This window comes from Carlito syrichta, unplaced genomic scaffold (genome assembly GCF_000164805.1).
Source record: "Carlito syrichta isolate Samal-C Ts95f unplaced genomic scaffold, Tarsius_syrichta-2.0.1 Scaffold315142, whole genome shotgun sequence".
In the NCBI taxonomy this organism is placed as follows: domain Eukaryota; kingdom Metazoa; phylum Chordata; class Mammalia; order Primates; family Tarsiidae; genus Carlito; species Carlito syrichta.
In genome coordinates, this window is record NW_007259238.1 from 1,031,198 (window position 1) to 1,050,307 (window position 19,110).

The 19,110-nt window shown below is 42.5% G+C and overlaps 2 protein-coding genes across 5 annotated transcripts in view; one reads left to right on the plus strand and one right to left on the minus strand.

Moving 5' to 3' along the window:
• Positions 1-6,292, minus strand: part of BAG4 (BCL2 associated athanogene 4) — a 44,094-nt gene extending 37,802 nt beyond the window's left edge. For 3 of the 4 annotated variants that reach the window (XM_008072368.2, XM_008072367.2, XM_008072366.2), the window contains exon 1: positions 5,748-6,080. In XM_008072368.2, the coding sequence (XP_008070559.1) occupies positions 5,748-6,017 (270 nt within the window). In that variant the 5' untranslated portion in view covers positions 6,018-6,080. Of the gene's footprint in view, positions 1-5,747 lie in introns of all 4 variants that reach the window. The other variant, XM_021706104.1, reaches the window with a different exon arrangement.
• The window catches only part of LSM1 (LSM1 homolog, mRNA degradation associated), a 13,564-nt gene continuing 620 nt past the window's right edge, over positions 6,167-19,110 (plus strand). Inside the window, exons 1-3 of the mRNA XM_008072369.2 lie at positions 6,167-6,605; positions 10,944-11,012; positions 12,954-13,069. Of these exons, the coding sequence (XP_008070560.1) occupies positions 6,560-6,605; positions 10,944-11,012; positions 12,954-13,069 (231 nt within the window). The 5' untranslated portion in view covers positions 6,167-6,559. The remainder of the gene's footprint in view (positions 6,606-10,943; positions 11,013-12,953; positions 13,070-19,110) is intronic.

Here is a 19,110-nt window from a genome sequence, read left to right on the forward strand (position 1 = left end):
AAAGAAATGCAAATTAAAACTACACTGAGATACCACCTAACTCCAGTCAGGATGGCTATCATCAATAACTCAAAAAACAGATGCTGGAGAGGATGCAGTGAAATGCACTATTGGTGGGAGTGTAAATTAGTACAGCCTCTATGGAGGACAGTGTGGCGATTCCTAAAAGATTTAAAAATCAGCCCTCCATACGACCCCGCAATCTCTCTACTGGGAATATACCCAGAAGAACTCAAATCACTCTATAAAAAAGATACCTGCACACATATGTTTATCACAGCATTGTTCACAGTAGCAAGAACAAGAAACCAACCGTGCTGCCTATCAAAAGAGGACTGGATAAAAAAATGTGGTACATGTACACAATGAACTATCATGAAGCCATAAAAAAGAACAAAATCATGAACTTCACAACAACGTGGATGGACTTAGAGTCTATAATACTGAGTGATCTACCACAGAAACAAAGAACTGAGTATCACATGTTGTCACTCATCAGCGGACCTTGAACAATTATCGTAATACTATAAGAAAAGGATTGGCAGTTGCAGGAAACTGCCAGGAGGGGGATGGGGAAGCGGGATTGGCAGTAGTGGGAATCTGCCTGGGGAAGGGAGGGCACACCTCTTCAACAAGGGTACCTGCATAATGAACATCTGTATACCAAACCCTGAATTGTACCCCACATCTTTAAAGTAAAAAAATTAAAAGTTAAAAAAAAAGAGGGCCGGGCCCAGTGGCTCAGCCTGTAACCCCAGCACTTTGGGAGGTCAAGGTGAAAGGATTGCCTGAGCCCCGGGGGTTTGAGACCAGCCCAGGTAACATGGTGAGACCTCGTCTCTACAATAAATAAAAAAATTAGCCAGGTGTGGTAGCACGCGCCTGTTGTTCCAGCTACTTGGAAGGCTGAGGCGGAAGGATTGCCAGAGCCCAGCAGGTCGATGCTGGGTGGCTGTGAGTGTGCCATTGCACTCCAGCCTGGGCGACAGAGTGAGACTCCAACTCAAAATAAATAAATAAGTAAATAAATAAACCTTAATGACAGTTTTATTAAATATTATTTTAGCCCCCCAAAAAAAAATGTCTTTCAAATCTGCTATTTGAAATGCATCCAAAAATAATATGAGTATGCAATAAAGCAAATACAATCAATTGCTAGCTACAGAATCTAGACACACACACACATATACAAGGGGGACCCAAAAAACAGAAATTTATTTATAAAAAATTGTGTATTTATTCTTACATGGTTAAACTACAGTCACCTTCAAAGTATTCCCAAGTTGATGCCATACACCTATTGAGATGCTTTTTTTCACAGCTCAAAAGTTTTTGAACTCATCAATTTTGATGCCTCTTAGTGCTTCTGCCATTTTTTGTTTCACCTCTTCCACACTGGCAAAATGTTTCCCTTTGAGGACTTTTTTCATCCAAGGAAACAAAAAAAAGTCACTCCGCGCAATCAGGTGAATAGGGAGAGTGGGACACAGGGGCCATGTCATTTTTGATGAAAACTGCTGAACACTCAGCAAGGTGTAGGCAGGTACGTTGTCATGGTGGAAGAACCAGTCACCTGTTTGCCACAACTTGAGACGTTTCTTCCACAAATTATGATGACACCTCAAAACTTCCAGACAAAAACTTTGGTTGACCGTTCAATCCAGAGGAACAAATTCCAAGTGTAATATAAGGGGTCCACGCTCCAAAAGACAATTCTGGGTTTTTTTGGGTCCCCCCTAGTACGAATGTGTGTGAGAGTGTGTGTGAGTATGTGTGTGTGTTCACTTATAATTTTTTCAACTTTTCTGTGTTTGGAAATTTTTACAATAAAAAGTTGAAAAAAAGATCTCCACATTCAGACACTGCTCAAACACACACTTTTCTTTTTTTTATTTTCTCTTTTTCTTCTTCTTCTTTTTTTTGAATTGGAGTCTCTTGTCGCCCAGGCTAGAATGCAGTGGCACACTCATGGTCACCTCGACCTGCTGGGTTTAGGCGATCCCTTCTGCCTCAGCCTTCCAAGTAGTTGGAACTACAGACACACACAACCACAGCCAGCTTGTTTTTGTGTGTGTGTGTGTGTAATTTATTGTAGAGATGAGGTCCCTCCAAGTTGCCCAGGCTGGTCTTGAACCCCTGGGTTCAGGCAATCCTCTTGCCTCAGTCTCCCAAAGTGCTGGGATTACAGACTGAGCCACCACACCCGGCCAAACACACACTCTTGCAACCTCTCTTCTGAACTACTCTGGGAGCCTAACAGTTTTCTGTCTCTTGGGTTCCTTCCTGTTGTCACCATCCTCCAGAACATTTCCCAATGATCTCTGCCTCCCGATATTCACACCCTGTGAATTGTCTCCCATTCTGTACCAAACTGGTCTCTGTGACAATAGTATACAAGCAGAAGTGATGGTATGTCACTTCCAAGATTAGGTTACACGAGACTTCAAGCCTCTGTCCTAGCAAGCCCTCTCGATGCACTTGTTCTGGGGAAACATGTAAGTCACCTATTTTAACAAGATCTGATTTTAAGACACTCTGATTCAGAAAGATCTAAGTTTATTCTCCCCATATCAATCTATGTTATTTCCCCAAATTGATTTAATATAATATCAATTAAAATATTATTACAGCCGGGCTCGGTGGCTCAGCCTATAATCCTGTGCCTTGGGAGGCTAAGGTGAGTGGATTGCCTGAGCCCGTGGGTTCAAGACCCGCCTGGGCAACTTGGCAAGACCTCATCTCTACAATAAATCAAAAACATAGCCGGGCATGGTAGCACGCGCCTGTAGATCCAGCTACTTGGAAGGCTAAGGCGGAAGGATCGCCGGAGCCCAGCAAGTCGAGGCTGCGGTGGCCGGGAGGGGTCCCTGCACTCCAGTCTGGGCAACAGAGTGAGACTTTAACTCAAAAAAAAAAAAAAAAAAAAAAAATATATATATATATATATATATAATTATATTTGGTTAAAAAAAAAAAGACACTGATTCAGTAGATCTGGGGCAGGACCTGAGACACAGCATTTCCAACATGCTCCTTGGTGATGCAGATGCTGCTAGTTCAGGGATCCAATACAGTGCTACAAGTATAACTAACAAGGTAAGAAAAGTTTTACTCTTTAAAAAAAGAAGGGGGAGTGGTACATTTCCAATTTTTCCCCTGCCATACTTAAATATGTTAATACAGTCAAGTGTTTGTTGTGGTTCAGTGCTACATCATCTCAATATCTCCAATTCTATAGAGCAGTGCTTCTCATATATTAATGTGCATATGAATCACCTGGAGATCTTAATAGATCGCAGCAGTAAGTCTGGAAGAGGAAAAATCCTGCATTTCTATCAGTGTCGCAAATGACACTGAAGTTTCTGGTCCATGGACCACACTTTTTGAGTAGCAAGATTTTTAAAGTTTCCTATAATGTTGCTTTTGTTTTCGTTTTTAGTTTGATAGATTTGATAATATAAAAATATAAAACAAGCCGGGCTCGGTGGCTCAGCCTGTAATCCTGTGCCTTTGGGAGGCTGAGGTGAGTGGATTGCCTGAGCCCACGGGTTCAAGACTCGCCTGGGCAACTTGGCAAGAACTCATCTCTCCAATAAATCAAAAATTAGCCTGGCATGGTAGCACATGCCTGTAGTTCCAGCTACTTGGAAGGCTGAGACGGAAGGATCGCCGGAGCCCAGCAGGTTGAGGCTGCGGTGGCCGGGAGCGGCCACTGCACTCCAGTCTGGGCGACAGAGTGCGACTCCAACTCAAAGAAAAATTAAATTAAATTAAAATATAAAACATATGCAAAAACCAATAAAGGCAAAAAAATGTGGGGGGGAAAGCTGCAACATCTGTGACAACATGCATATTTGTATTAGTTCTCTATTGATATATAAGAAATTACCACCTATAGTTTTAAAGTCTCAAAATCAGCAACCTGAAAGTAGAAACTCTTGAAATGTACACAAAAGCCCATTACACATTTCCAGCTCCAACTACTCCAGCAACATTACCCACCCTATGGGTACACTGCTCCTCCAACCATACCTGACAAATCCTACACAATGCTAAAATCTTAACTTCTCCAGTCTATCCAATCCCTTCCTAACTTTACACCCCCAAAACACTTTTGCTTTGATAATACAGCAAGTCGAAGAGAAGTAAGTCATCAGTTTAGTGGTCTTCTCATCTTCCCCTTCAACTGATCTTTGGTCTAATTTGGCTAAGCATTTCATCATTCTACCGTGAGATTAAAGTCCCATGGCCTACTTATTCCAGATTAGGCAGAGAAAATATGGATCTTTTGTTATAATTAACTTCTCACTGCTACATGTTTTTTCTCATACAATTTTTTAACTGAGAGAAAATTAACATACCATAAAGCCCACCCTTTTAAAATATACAATTAAGTAGCTTTTAGTATATTCAGAGTTGTGCAACCATCACTACTAACTTTAGAATTTCATCACCCAACAAGAAGTCTCACATACTCGCCCCTACACCTCTAGTCCCCCAACCTCTGGCAACCACTAATCTTTCAATCTCTATGGATTTGTCTACTCTGGACATTTCACATAAATGGAATCATACCATATGCAGACTTTGTGACAAGTTTTGCTCACATACCATGATGCATTCGTACTGTTGCACATATCGGTACTTAATAATTCCTTTTAAGGCCAAATAATATTCCATTGTAAGAATATACCATATTTTGTTTATCCATTCATCAGATGATAGACATTTGGGTTACTTTTACTTTTTGCCTATTATAAATAATAGTGCTATGAACGTGTGCACAAGTTTTATGTGAACACATGTTTTCAGTTTCCTGGGTATATACCTAGGAGTAGACTTGCTGGGTCATACCCTAACTCTATGATTAATATTTTGGGGAACCACAAAACTATTTTCCAAAGCACTGCACCATTTTACATTCTCACCAGCAATGTATGAGAATCTCGTTATTACATTCTCAACAAATGAGGATGTTATAATTCCTAAACTAAAAGAGAAATGTGCCACCACCATATAATGAAAACACCCTACTAAGAATATTGCAGTAACAAAAGTATACGTCTGGCAGGAATACAGAGAATCCTGTTACAGGTCCAAGAATATTAAGCAAATGAGTTAACCTCTTAGAGCCTCCTGTTCCTCATTTGAAAACAGGGGTGCTGAAATGACATTTCCCTTGCAGTCGCCGTGAAGATTAAATAAATCAATCCACATAAAGGTGCTTTACAACACTGATTACTCATGATTCAATCCCGGGCATGGCATTAGGAGCAAAGGACCAAATGCCCAGATCTCTTCCCCTCATTCGGGCCATTCACGCGGGAGGGGTTGCTGAGCGACGCCGGCGGCTTCAGCCACTTCCCTCCTGGGGAAGCCGGTCTGCCAGCCACGCAGGATAAATTGCTAGAGCTCACGGAGAGCCGTGTTACTCCAGCCCGACATAGCTCCCAGGAGAGAGCTCTTGCTGCCTGCCTCTAAGCTTAGTAAATCAGCCAGGATCTTTTTTTCATTTTAAATGGCAACAGACACATTTATTGTGGTCGAAGCAGAAAAGGAGGGGCAAAGAGAACACAAGCAAATCCCCCCACCTAAGATCCCAGTTTCTGTCTCCTCACCCCCCCCATAAGGAAAACAAATATGAAACCCGATTCACTGCGAACCCTAGAGGTATATCGACCCCAACGGCCTTCACCTCCCCCACACTCCTCTATCGTGCCCCCTAGGACAGACGGTGCAAAGCTTACCTGGTGGCTTCCTCCAGCTCGACCTGGCTCCGGCCAGGCGCCGCCAGAGGGATAGTAGCCATCGCCTCCTCCGCCTTCTCCGGGCCAGGTGGTCTCAGTCGGGCCGCCCCCACGCACCCGCCAGGAAATGGGAGGCTGGGGAGGTTCAGGGCGAAGAGGATACAAGGGGGGAGGTGGGTGCACCGGTACATCTCCACCCCCAGGCCCGTAATAGCGGCCATAGGACGGACCGTCACTGGGGCCGTAGCCCGAGCGCCTCAGGGCCGACATGGGCTTCGCTGCCCCGAAGCGCTTCCCGCCCCCCACGGCCGGCCCATTGCGCAGGCGCCTGCGGGCGATACGGATTGGACGGCAGTGAAGGGGGTCGGACGGTAGCAGCCAATTCCAGGCCCGGTCCCGCCCCGTCTGCCGCCGAGCCTCGAGAGTGGCGGAACTGAGATCTGTGACTCCGGGGTCTCGGAAACAGGGATGCGAGGGGAGGCACCGTGTTCCTTACAAGGGAAGATACATTTCCCACTATCTGTTCAGTCTAGATTCCTCTTCCCCACTTGTCAGGGACAGGGAAAGTATATCCCCGAACAGCACAGCTGCCCCGCCTCTTCCCAAGGGCTGGCACGTGGTACCGGAAGTAGGTGGGGCAATATGGAGGAGTTTCCGGCAGGCCCCGGCTGCTGAAAGCCGGGGCAAAAGTGCTGGTCCAGGTCTGGGTTGCTGTCCCGGTCCCGCCGAGGCGGCGGCTGCGGTGAGAGGGAAGAGGCTTGGGACACGCTGGCCCACTGCCGCTGTACGTTGCAACTTTATTTCAGTTCAAGATGAACTATATGCCCGGCACCGCCAGCCTCATCGAGGACATTGATAGTGAGTAGTTCATCCCCTCCCAGTGAAGCCTGGGTGCGACCCTTCCTTCCTGGTGGGCGCCTCTTCGGAGGAAGCTTATAGAATGAGTCCTGGGCGGGGTCGGTGTGTTTTGTCTCTTGAGCTCAGTCCGTGGTGTTCTGCATTGACATCCTCCACACCCACAGGTCACACCGCCTGTCCACCCGTTAGACAGCTGTCTCTGTTCTACCCTCTTAGCCTCCGCCCCGCCCGTCCCGGGCTGGTGAGCCATAGGCTGGAGGATTCATTCTTGTCTTGGTGGGTCGCGGCTGCAGAGGCAGGAACACGAAAGTGGCCCAGAGGTCTTCTCCTCCGTCCACTGCCTCTCACCTGCCAAATTTTGAAGTACCAACTGGTTACTGGTGGATGAATGAGAATACTGAGAAAGGATCCGTTAAAAAACAGAAATGATAAAACAATGTCAGTTGGGTTTAATTGGTAGTAAATTAAGGCTTTCTACGGTGTAGCTATTTGCAATCTTCTTTTACTGTGAGGGTCATTAGCACTTTCAGGTTATGGTAGTAGAGGCCGCTGCTTGACATGAGGTTGACTTTTCTGGAAAGACTAAATCACTTCAAACTTTTTTTTTTTCCTGTGAGATAATTTTCTTTTACTAAAACAACCTCCCTTATTCCTAGTTATTGTCCTGAAAAGGAACTCAGTCCTGTACAAAAGCAAGAGGAACCACTTAAAATTGTCCCGTCTTTCCTTTTTTAAGTTCTTATATGTACATTATTCCTTAAGCAGCATTTTTATCAATTTAATCGTGTGGTCTGTCTCTGATTTGTTATTGCTGCAGAATGGTTTACACAGTTTCAAACAAGTTACAATCTCCACAGTTACTATGTGAGTATGCAAATTAGAGAGTGAGTCTATGATTAAATTCTCATTTTATGGTTGTCTCAGATCATTTCTTAAACACAAATTACTTATTTTGCTATTGAAGGTAAATGTAGTGTAATTGGACCCGGTACCTCTATTGACATCCACTGTATACATCTATCTGTAATGTGTAATAAAATGTTATTTTAGTTGTTTGAGGATACCCTTTTGCACTTACTTTATATATCTGAACTATTTGAAGCCTCTAACACATCCTGCCATTTCACTAAAAGTCAGTTTTGTTCTCAGTGCCTCTAACCCTACTTCTTTGTAAATTCCAGACTCCTTCCTTTACTGAAAAGTTTGAAACCATTTGATATGCAACCTTCACTCCCCCAGTCCAACACACTCGCTTTCCTCTCTCCTCTGTCCTCAGTCTTTCAGTATTTCCCCCATCCTCTCATTTGAATAGGAAATATTCCACCCTTTCTGTTTGTATCTGTCAACTCTCTCCTCCCACTGCTTCTGAAAGCTTCTTCCATTGTTTTCCTTTTTCTTTCGTATTTTATCTCTCTCTTCTCCCTCCAGGTCCCTCCCTTTGTATATGTCATCGTCTGTCCATCTCAGATTTTTTTCTCAACCGTCTCTTCAAAGTACTCTCATCCCCTTTTCCATATCTTTACCCCGAGACTTCTTGAGACATCTCTCCATTTTGATTCTACTTTCTGGCCACCTCCAATAGACCACTTCTACTTCTGCAATCTAATTTTTGTCATTATCACACTACTAAAGTTGTTTTCTTGAAAGGCATCAGTCTGAGGCACTCTTCTCAGTTCTCGCCCCTCTGCTTCATTGTGATGGTCTCACCACCAGATTATTAATTCTGTTTTCTTGATTTATCTTAACATTGGTACTTGTTGATTTTCTTATCACTCCAACTCTTATTGTTCCCCAGAATAGATGGTGTCTTGGGTTGCATGTTTGGCCTGCTTCTTTCTTTAAATCTTTAGGAAATCGCTTGGACTTTAGTAATGATATCATCTCTTTCTAGATTTATCCAAAATTGCTTTCTCTAATCCTGACCTCTTTGACATTTTAGTTGTCCTATTTCCAAATGCCCGCTGACATTTCTATGTAGGTGTCCTGACAGCACTTCAGAATCACAAGAGCCACTAATTGCACCCTGAGTATACTGCTTTTATTTCCAGCTTTTGGTAAATAGCCCTCCCTAAAATGATGACTCTTTAACTCACCTCTTCAGTATCCCACCCTCTCACAAATACAAACTTCCCACAAGTACAAACTCAGCTGACAAATCCCATCACTTATGACTGCACAGTCTTACCCCTCGTCTGCGCCCTTCCCATCTCAACCTTGGTTCAAGTGTCTTCTTCATGTCCCAGAGAGACTTAGGAATAGCCTCATAACTATTCGCTTTTCTTCAGGATCAGTCTTCAATGTTGTTTTGTTACTTATAAAGTCAAATCCAAATTCAGCCAATACTTTTCTAACTTTATCTTTTGTTCTTTCACACCCTCAATTTTTAACTAGACATGGGTATATGGTCCTTTTTCTCCTGCTGCCTAATTTAAAGATTTCCTTCTCCCCTCCCCTTCCTTGCCACTCTTCTTATAGCCAAAAATTATCTACCTTTCAAGGTCCCAACTTGGATATTTCCTCCAGGTGGATATAGTCTCTCTCTATAGTCTCATATAATTAAGATTTGCTTTCTATGATACTTAATTATAGCCCAAGGAAGATTATAAGTCCCTTCAGGGCAGAGTCACTGTCTTGTTCCTCTGTTCTGCGTCTAGAAAGTACTTTATGGCATACAAGAAATGAATGAATGAAATTGTTTTGGCTTTGCTAACAACTAGCTTATTCTCATTCTTCAGTGTCAGCTCAAACTCACCCCTTCAGAGAGGTTTTCCCTTGTTACCCTCTCTTTATAACCACCACTCCTTTCCCTTCATCACACTATCTTGCCAGCTTGTTTATTATCCCATTGTACTAATCACAATAGGTAATTTTCTTATTTGTTTTTCCCAATCATGAATATAAATTCATAAGGTTGGTTACTTACTTTTTTTTTTTTTTTGACTTGGAGTCTCACTCTGTCGCCCAGACTGGAGCGCAGTGGCCGCTCCCGGCCACCACAACCTCGACCTGCTGGGCTCCGGCAATCCTTCCGCCTCAGCCTTCCGAGTAGCCAGAATTACAGGTGCACGGTACCACGACCAGCTAATTTTTTTATTTATTGTAGAGATGAAGTCTTGCCTGCCCAGGGGGGTCTCGAACCCACGGGCTCAGGCAATCCACTCACCTCAGCCTCCCAAAGGCGTGGGATTACAGGCTGAGCCACCGAACCCGGTGAGGTTGGTTACTTTCTAAGTCTTATTCTGTACTATATACGTGGACCTCAGAAAAGCACATAGCTCGCCATAAACATTGAATTTCTGCTCTAGCTCATTGTCAGAGTCCTGATTTATATGTCCAAGTCATTGTTTTTTTGTTTTTTTTTTTTGAGTTGGAGTCTCACTCTGTCGCCCAGACTGGAGTGCAGTGGCCGCTCCCAGCCACCGCAGCCTCAACCTGCTGGGCTCCGGCGATCCTTCCACCTCAGTCTTCCGAGTAGCCGGAATTACAGGCATGAGCTACCATGCCCGGCTGATTTTTTGATTTATTGTAGAGATGAGGTCTCGCTGCCCAGGCAGGTCTCGAACCCGCAAGCTCAGGCCATTGTTTTTATTTTATTCCCTAAACTGGGCGCCGTGACTCACGCATGTAATCCCAACACTTTGGGAGGCAGAGACAAGAGGATTACCTGAGCTCAGGGGTTCGAGACCAGCCTAAGTAACATGGTGAGACCTTGTCTCTACAATAAATAATAAAATTAGCTGGGTGTGGTGGTACATGTCTGTAGTTCCAGCTACGTTGCAGACTGAGGCAGAAGGATTGCCTGAGCCCAGCAGGTCAAGACTGTGGTGACCGTGAGCATGCCACTGCACTCCACCCTGGGCAACAGAGTGAGACTGACTTAAAAAAAAAAAAAAGCCTTCCCTGATTATAAATAAAAACAAAGTGTTGAGATAAAAGCTTTTCTTTTAAGTTGAGGACAAAATAATTTTAGAATTAAGATCATAAAGATCATCTAGACTAAATTTCTTAGCTTACAGATAATAGAAACTGACACAACACTGAAAGGGTTTAAGTGTCAGACATCAGGGTCTAAAGCCAGTCAATCAGGCTTCCTGGTTCCATGTCCTATCCTTTTCCCACTCTGCCATGCTACTCTGATCTTTTCACCACTGATGTTCTCAGATAAATCCCAGGCTGCTGTTGTCCTCCCTCCAATTTTGTGTTGAACTCCACCATAAATGCATTGGCAGAGGAAGTGGTACAACTTAAACTGTTATTAACTTTATTTTTATTATTATCCTAAAAACTCATTGATCCTAACAGTTTTCATTTTAAATACTTTTTTTTTCCTCTCCCCAGAAAAGCATTTGGTCCTGCTTCGAGATGGGAGAACACTTATAGGCTTTTTAAGAAGCATTGATCAATTTGGTATGTATTAATAATGAACTTTTTCTTCTCTTATACTCTGGATGATAAAAGCTGCCCATTGCATTTTTTATGTTATTTCATATTGAAATTTATCTACAACTTTTTAATGTGTGTGGCACAGTGAAACTTTTGAGTGAGTACATCGTTTGCTATATTATGATTAGGTGGTTCAAAACTTGTTTATTTACAAGCTCATGTTTCTAAAACTGGTTTTCACTAGAAGGTATGATTACAACATTTTGAACTTTTTAATTTCCCCCAGTAGAGGGAGCCAAATGATAGAAATAAACTCACTCCACTGAAAAGGCTGTTCATGTGTATACTGGCTTGGGTGTGACTGCTCTTCAAAGCAGTTCCTACATAGAAGGTAATCCTTCCCTGTCCAATGAACATTGGGTAGAAGGCATTTCCTGAAGGTTTTTTGGGACTCCAACATTAAGCTCAATACTTTACATATAGGTATACATTAGACAGAAATCTCTGGCCGGGCGCAGTAGCTCAACCGTGTAATCCCAGCACTTTGGGAGGCCAAGATGAGAGGATTGCCTGAGCCCGCGGGTTCAAGACCAACCTGGGCAACATGGTGAGACCTCGTCTCTACAATAAATCAAAAAATTAACCAGGCATGGTAGTGCATGCCTGTAGTTCCAGCTACTTGGAAGGCTGAGGTGGAAGGATCGCTTGAGCCCAGCAGGTCGACGCTGGGGAGCCATGAGCATGCCACTGCACTCCAGCCTTGGAGACGGAGTGAGACTCCAGTTAAAAAAAAAAAAACAAGCCGGGCTCGGTGGCTCAGCCTATAATCCCGCGCCTTTGGGAGGCTGAGGTGAGTGGATTGCCTGAGCCCGCGGGTTCGAGACCCTCCTGGGAAGCGAGACCTCATCTCTACAATAAATCAAAAAATCAGCCGGGCATGGTAGCGCATGCCTGTAATTCCGGCTGCTCGGAAGGCTGAGGTGGAAGAATCGCTGGAGCCCAGCAGGCGAGGCTACGGTGGCCGGGAGCGGCCACTGCACTCCAGTCTGGGCGACAGAGTAAGACTCCACTAAAAAAAAAAAAAAAACAGAAAAAAAGAAATCTCTGTTCGTTTTACATCCTGCATTTTTCTAGAGTAAGACATCTGTGTCTCTTCCTGTTTCAAAAAACTTCTCTGTTCATATCGACATTTGTCAGACATCTGCTAAGTCACTGGATTAAGGCATGAGGAAAAGGCATAATTGAAACACTTATAAGAATTATTAAAGGTATGAACATAGATTTCTGCTTTACTTCAAATAGGACAAATAATACTAAATGAAAGAAGAAAAATTATCCTTAACAAATTAGAGTTCTGAATCTTAAGTCAAATTCTTCAGAGAACTTTGAAGGAAAAGTAGTAAATATTGAGTTTACTCTCAGATTACAAATTATGGTTATCTATCAAGGTGGAAAAATTGTTTTTTGCTGTATTATAATCCATGGATACTTGTGTTAGATTAAATGAATCCTAAGTACTGAAACAAAGTTAAATCTTCAGTAAATCATCCCATACACATGCCCATACAACAAAGAGAAACTGTTGCCTTCCAACCAAAATTTTGATCTCTGCAGTTGTTCAGACTCAAGTTTTCCAAGTTCCTTGTTCATTTATATTTTCTTCTGGCTATGTTGATATTAGCAATTAGCTGACAAAGAACTTCTCCTAACTTACATCTACCATCATTCATGTATTAGCTCAACATAATCCCAAATACTCTTTTCAACTGTTTTAAAAGTCTCCTAAGGGGTATGTTTTATTCAGTGAAACAAGAAAAGATTATTTGAAATGTTAACTTTTCTCAGAAAGCTTGGAAATCATGTTTAGCTAAATCTTTTCTACTCAAAATAACTGATTAATTGAGTTATAGGCCTTTACCCAATAATTTGAACTAAATATCTTTGTTTCTTCCCTATACACTATAGCTAACTTAGTGCTACATCAGACTGTGGAGCGTATTCATGTGGGCAAAAAATACGGTGATATTCCTCGAGGGATTTTTGTGGTCAGAGGAGAAAATGTGGTCCTACTAGGAGAAATAGTAAGTGAAAACTGTTAAGCTGCTATGGATCTTGATATTCATGCTAGTTAGGTTTCTTTGTCTTTTCAAGAGGGAATACAAATATTTTCCACATTTCACCCAGCTTCACATAGGCAACTACCAAATTAGCTTAGGAAAACTATACTTGTGAAAAGGAAAATATAGAGAATACTTAACTTTGTTTCAGTGCCTTTTGGCATCTTAAAAGTTTTTTTGATTCCATTGGCAGCAAAATATCCTACACAAATGTGTTCATTAATATATTATTTGTTTTATAGCATAAAATTGGAAAAGATTGCTTTATATACTTTATATATATATTTTGGGGAAAATATGATTTATATATGTTGGAATATTTGGCAGTCACTCAAACAGTTGGTTACAAGTAGTTTTTCATGACATAAAGCTAATTGGCAGTATTTGAGGAAAGGACATATTACATATACAGTAGAAAGTGATGTCCATGGTTTTTTGGGGGGGGTTTTTTGTTGTTTTGAGTTGGAGTCTCACTCTGTTGCCCAGACTGGAGTGCAGTGGCCACTCCTGGCCACTGCAGCCTCAACCTGCTAGGCTCTGGCAACCCTTCCGCCTCAGCCTTCCGAGTAGCCGGAATTATAGTCATGCGCTACCATGCCCGGCTGATTTTTTGATTTATTGTAGCGATGAGATGTCCATGTTTTTAAACAGGGAATGGGGAAAGAGTAGCTGTGGGAGGCTTTCTGTTACATGTTCTGAGAAGGGAGTTCAGTTTCACTTGGATCCTAGCTCACAGCCAGGGAGAGATACTTAGGCATCTTCCAGGTATCTAAGTCAACTCAAATCTTGCTTTAAGTCTTTTTGTATACAGACATACACACACACATATAAATGCATACAAAACTATTAGGAAAAAAAATTGTGTGTGTGTATAAAATAATAGAAGTACTCAGACTTTTTTTGGTAGAGACAAGGTCTTGCTATGTTGCCCCAGGGTGGTCACGAATTCCTGAGCTCAAGCAATCCTCCCACCTCAGCCTCCCAAATTGCTAGGATCACACACGTGAGCCACTGTGCCCAGCCTCAGATATTTTTTAAAGTATCTTATTTAAAACCTTTGATTTAGGCCGGGCGCAATGGCTCACACCTATAATCCCAGCACTTTGGAAGGCCTAGGTGAGAGGATTACCTGAACCCACAAGTTCGAGATTAGCCTGGGCAACTTGGTGAGACCTCATCTCTGTAATAAATCAAAAAATTAGCCAGGCGTGGTGGCGCATGCCTGTAGTTCCAGCTACTTGGAAGGCTGAAGCAGAAGGATCACCTACCTGAGCCCAGCAGGTTGAGGCTTTGGTGGCCGTGAGTGTGCCACTGCACTCGTCTGGGCGACAGAGTGAGACTCCAACTCAAAAAAAAAGAAAAAACCTTTGATTTGATCCTGCTGCTTCTAATTACTGGATTTGCCAGAAAAATCAAAATCCCTTCAAGACTAGTTGAAATTAAGTAGTAAACTAGCACTGTTTTCTTTCTTGTTTATTACCAAAAACTTTCGTGTTTGCTTAATTTTTTCTATTTTGTTTATCAAAGTTTTCAATAATGTTTCCCAATACTGGCTGGGCATGGTGGCTCACACTTGTAATCCTAGCACTTTGGGACACCAAGGCAATAGGATTATTTGAAGCCAGGGGTTCAAGACCGGCCTGGGCAATATAATAAGAACCTGTCTCTATTTAAAAAAAGAAAAAAAAGTTTTCCAATACTTAGCCTCATTGTAAGTCAGTCTACAGAAGTTGTTAGAATGGTTTTATTTGTAGCTATTTTATTTTTTTGTGGAGACATAGTCTTGCTGTGTTACCCAAGCTGGTCTCAAACTCCTGGACTCAAGCAATCCTCCTGCCTCAGCCTCTCAAAGTGCTGGGATCACAGATATGAGCCATCACACCCAGCCCTTTTTCTTATTTATAAAATATTTTTTTGATTGGTACTTTGGGTTCAGTTTATCATTTCTTACATGTTTAAGCAGCAGAAATTGCCATTTTCTTATATTATGCAAAAGTTGAAATAAAGCACCTGGTATCCAGGGGGTGGTAACTGTAGTCTGCTAGTATGTTTTTTTTCTCCAGGGTCTTGCTGTGTTACCCAGGCTGGATTCAAACCCCTGGGCTCAAGCAATCCTCCCACCTCAGCCTCCCAAGTAACTAGGACTACAGGTGCGTTCCACCATGCCTGGCACTGCCAGTATATTAAGAGTAGCTAGCTGGGCTTGGTGGCTCAGCCTGTAATCCCGCACCTTTGGGAGGCTGAGGTGAGCGGATTGCTTGAGCCCGCGGGTTCGAGACCCGCCTGGGCAGCAAGACCTCATCTCTACAATAAATCAAAAAATCAGCCGGGCGTGGTAGCGCATGCCTGTAATTCCGGCTACTCGGGAGGCTGAGGCGGAAGGATCGCCGGAGCCCAGCAGGTCGAGGCTGCGGTAGCTGGGAGCGGCCACTGCACTCCAGTCTGGGCGACTGTGTGAGACTCCAACTCAAAAAAATAAAAAATAAATAAATAAAATAAAAAGAACATATCAGGGGAAAAGACTTAAGTTAAAATATTTATACATCCTCTACTTCAGTTTTATAGAAGTAAACGTAGCAGGTATGCTTTTTGGACCAGTTACGTTGGCACAGAGGTACATCTAAGTAGACGTATGTGTATGTACAGAGGAAGAGGTGAACATGTGTTTGTTCTTGAAGATTCATTGTTTCATGGGATCCCTTTTTTGAGCAAAAACCCTTTTTTTTTTTTAGAATAATCTGGTTTTTTTTTTCATTAATCAGTATTTTTTATTATGGTTTTGTGGGGTACAGTTAAGGGTTAGGTGTACAGTGACGTTTCATTCAGGCACCCTGTAGATAAGAAGTGTTTTCCCATCCCCCGACAGATATTTGCTACTGTTAATCCCATCCCCCTCCCCCCCATAGTTTCCCAGTACCATCAGTCATTTTCTTATAGTATTGCATTGGATGTTCAAGGTCCATTATATGAGTGAGAACATGTGATATTCGGATTTTTGTTTTTGTGAGAGGTCACTCAGTATTATAGACTCTAGTTCCATCCAGGTTGCAGCGAAGTTCATGATTTTGTTCTTTTTTATGGCTGCGTAGTATTCCATCGTGTATATGTACCACATTTTTTTAATCCAGTCCTCTTTGATGGGCAGCATGGTTGTTTCCAGGTTCTTGCTATTGTGAACATGCTGCGATAAGTACGTGTGCAGGTATCTTTTTTATAGGGTGATTTGTGTTCTTCAGGGTATATTCCCAGTAGGGGGATTGCAGGGTCATATGGAAGGTCAATTTTTAGAGCTTTTAGGAATCGCCACACTGCTTTCCACAGAGGTTGCACTAGTTTACACTCCCACCAACAGTGTAGAAGTGTTCCCTTTTCACCACACCCTCTCCAGCAGCTGTTATTTTTTGAGTTGTTGATAATTGCCATTCTGACTGGAGTTAGGTGGTAAAAACCCTTTTTTTATGTTATGGTTTGGATGCTGAAGTTTTAGAGTGGTACCATTAGAAAAACATGGTTCAAGAATGCATACATGGTTAAATGAATTAACAGTCAGTTTGAAGAAATTCTGTACCAATTTCTAGGGAAACTCATACCCAGAAACCATGTAGAGTCTTATAAACATGACATTGCTTTAAAGGTTCCTGGATTCTGTTCAAGGATGATGATGACACAACCTGAAGTAATAAGACTGATTGTCGGAAGCAGCATCATCATAACCACATGCAAAGCTCCATGAGTAACATATTGAAAAGCCCAAGAGGCAGTTCACTGAGCCAAGAACAGTCTTCCTTCAGCTGCTGCCCATGGGTTGTGAGGGTGGGTGTCACATACATATTTTGCTGGGTGCTGTTAACTTCTGACCCTTGGCAGGGCTTGTTTATGTAAATTGTATGACTTTCATCCCTTCAGCTGCTGCCCATGGGTTGTGAGGTTAGGTGTCACATACATATTTTGCTGGGTGCTGTTAACTTCTGACCCATGGCAGGGCTAGCTTATGTAAATTGTATGACTTTCATTCTGACCTCCGTGGTGAGAGTTCTTTTTCTATCTGCTGATCATGTCCCTGCCTGTGGGTTCTGAGACCTTGGTGGCAAGTGATGATGAATTCCCAGGTGAGAACATCTGGAGAGTTTGTGAACATGTCAGTGCCTTCCCACACTGTAGAATTGAAAGACACAGAGGAGGATGAGAAATGGGAAGATTCTGTCTATGTAGGTTTTCCATGTTACAGAAACACAGAATACCATCTGCACTTTCATTTTGAGGAGAATAAGCTGAGTCTGTGGATAGTGAGATACTTTTTTAGCAAGGTTGGTTCTCAAATATTTATAAGGTGTTCAAAAATAAAAATACTAAATATGTTATGCCATATTAAGTAAAATAAAAATTACAGTCAATATATGCATTGTGGCATTTTATTAAGTCAAATATACCTAGAAAATTTTTTTAAATATTGACAAAAATGTTAATACTCCATATTGGAATTAAGGATAATTTTCAAATGTTTTCTGTTTGCCTCTTTTCAAAATTTCCTACAACGAGCATGTATTTTTGAAATAAGGAAAAATAAATAATTTTTTGTTAAGCTAAAAATGTTTTAATTAAAGTCATGAAGAAATACCGGGGATGCCAAAAAAAAGTATACACATTTTAAGATATATTATCTATGTATTACTTTTAGTTTGCTGTAATCGCCTGGCTAATTTTGGACACTCATTATAACCACTTTGAGTACCTCTTGTAATTGCAGAAGTCAAATGTGATTTGTATTCATCTTTTAATTTTAATACAGTTTTTGCCTTTCTTAAAGTGTGTGTGCATTTTTTTGGCACCCTCTATATATTGGCACCAAACTGGTTTGGTAACCTAACTAGTCTGCTGAGTTTTTCTCTAGACGACCTGTTGTCATAGAGGGAGAAAGAGAGTCTTGTGTTATAATTTAGAGACACCTGAGCAGGCACAGTGCTGCATGCCTACAGTCTCAGCTACTCAGGAAGCTGAGGCAGGAGTATCTCTTGAGCCCAGGAGTGCAAGGCCAGCCTGAACAATATAGCAAGACCCTAATTTTTTATTTTATTTTTATTTTATTTGAGTTGGAGTCTCACTCTGCTGCCCAGGTAGGAGTGCCACGTTCACGCCCACCGCAGCCTTGACCTGCTGGGCGATTGTGATCCTTCTGCCTCAGCCTTCCAAGTAGCTGGAACTACAGGCACGTGCTACCACACTCAGCTAATTTTTGGATTTATTGTAGAGACAAGGACTTGCCATGTTACCCAGGCTCGTCTTGAACCCCTGGGCTCAAGCAATCCTCTCACCTCGGCCTCTCAAAGTGCTGGGATTATAGGCATGAGCCACCACACCTGGCCAAAGTAATATATTTTTAAGAATTATCTAGAGCCATATTTGCTTCAGTAACTTCTCTCTTAGATTCTCTGCAACTGTGGAGATACCAGAAGTTGCTCCTGACTAATGTAAGATTTTGGATGATGTAAAACTGTGTTACACACACTGATACTGATTCCTGTTGCCACAATCATTGTAAGTACGTGTTCTGTAGAAGTGTTGCCAGGCATTTCTTTGTAAAACTTATCTGGGTCAGGCGCGGTGGTTCAGCCTGTAATCCCAGCACTTTGGGAGGTGGAGGCAAGAGGATTGCCTGAGTCTAGGGGTTCGAGACCAGCCTGAGCAACTTGATGAAACTTCGTCTCTACAATAAAATCACAAAAATTAGCTGGGCATGGTGGCATGCACTGTAGTTCCAGCTGCTTGGAAGACTGAGGCAGAAGGATCGCCTGTGCCCAGCAGATCGAGACTGCGGTGGCCGTGAGTGTGCCACTGCACTCCAGCCTGGTTAACAAGAGTGAGACTCCAACTCAAGGAGGTGAGTGGATTGCCTGAGCCCACAGGTTCGAGACCTGCCTGGGCAGCTTGGCGAGACCTCCTCTCTACAATAAGTCAAAAAATTAGCCGGGCGTGGTAGCGCACGCCTGTAGTTCCAGCTACTTGGA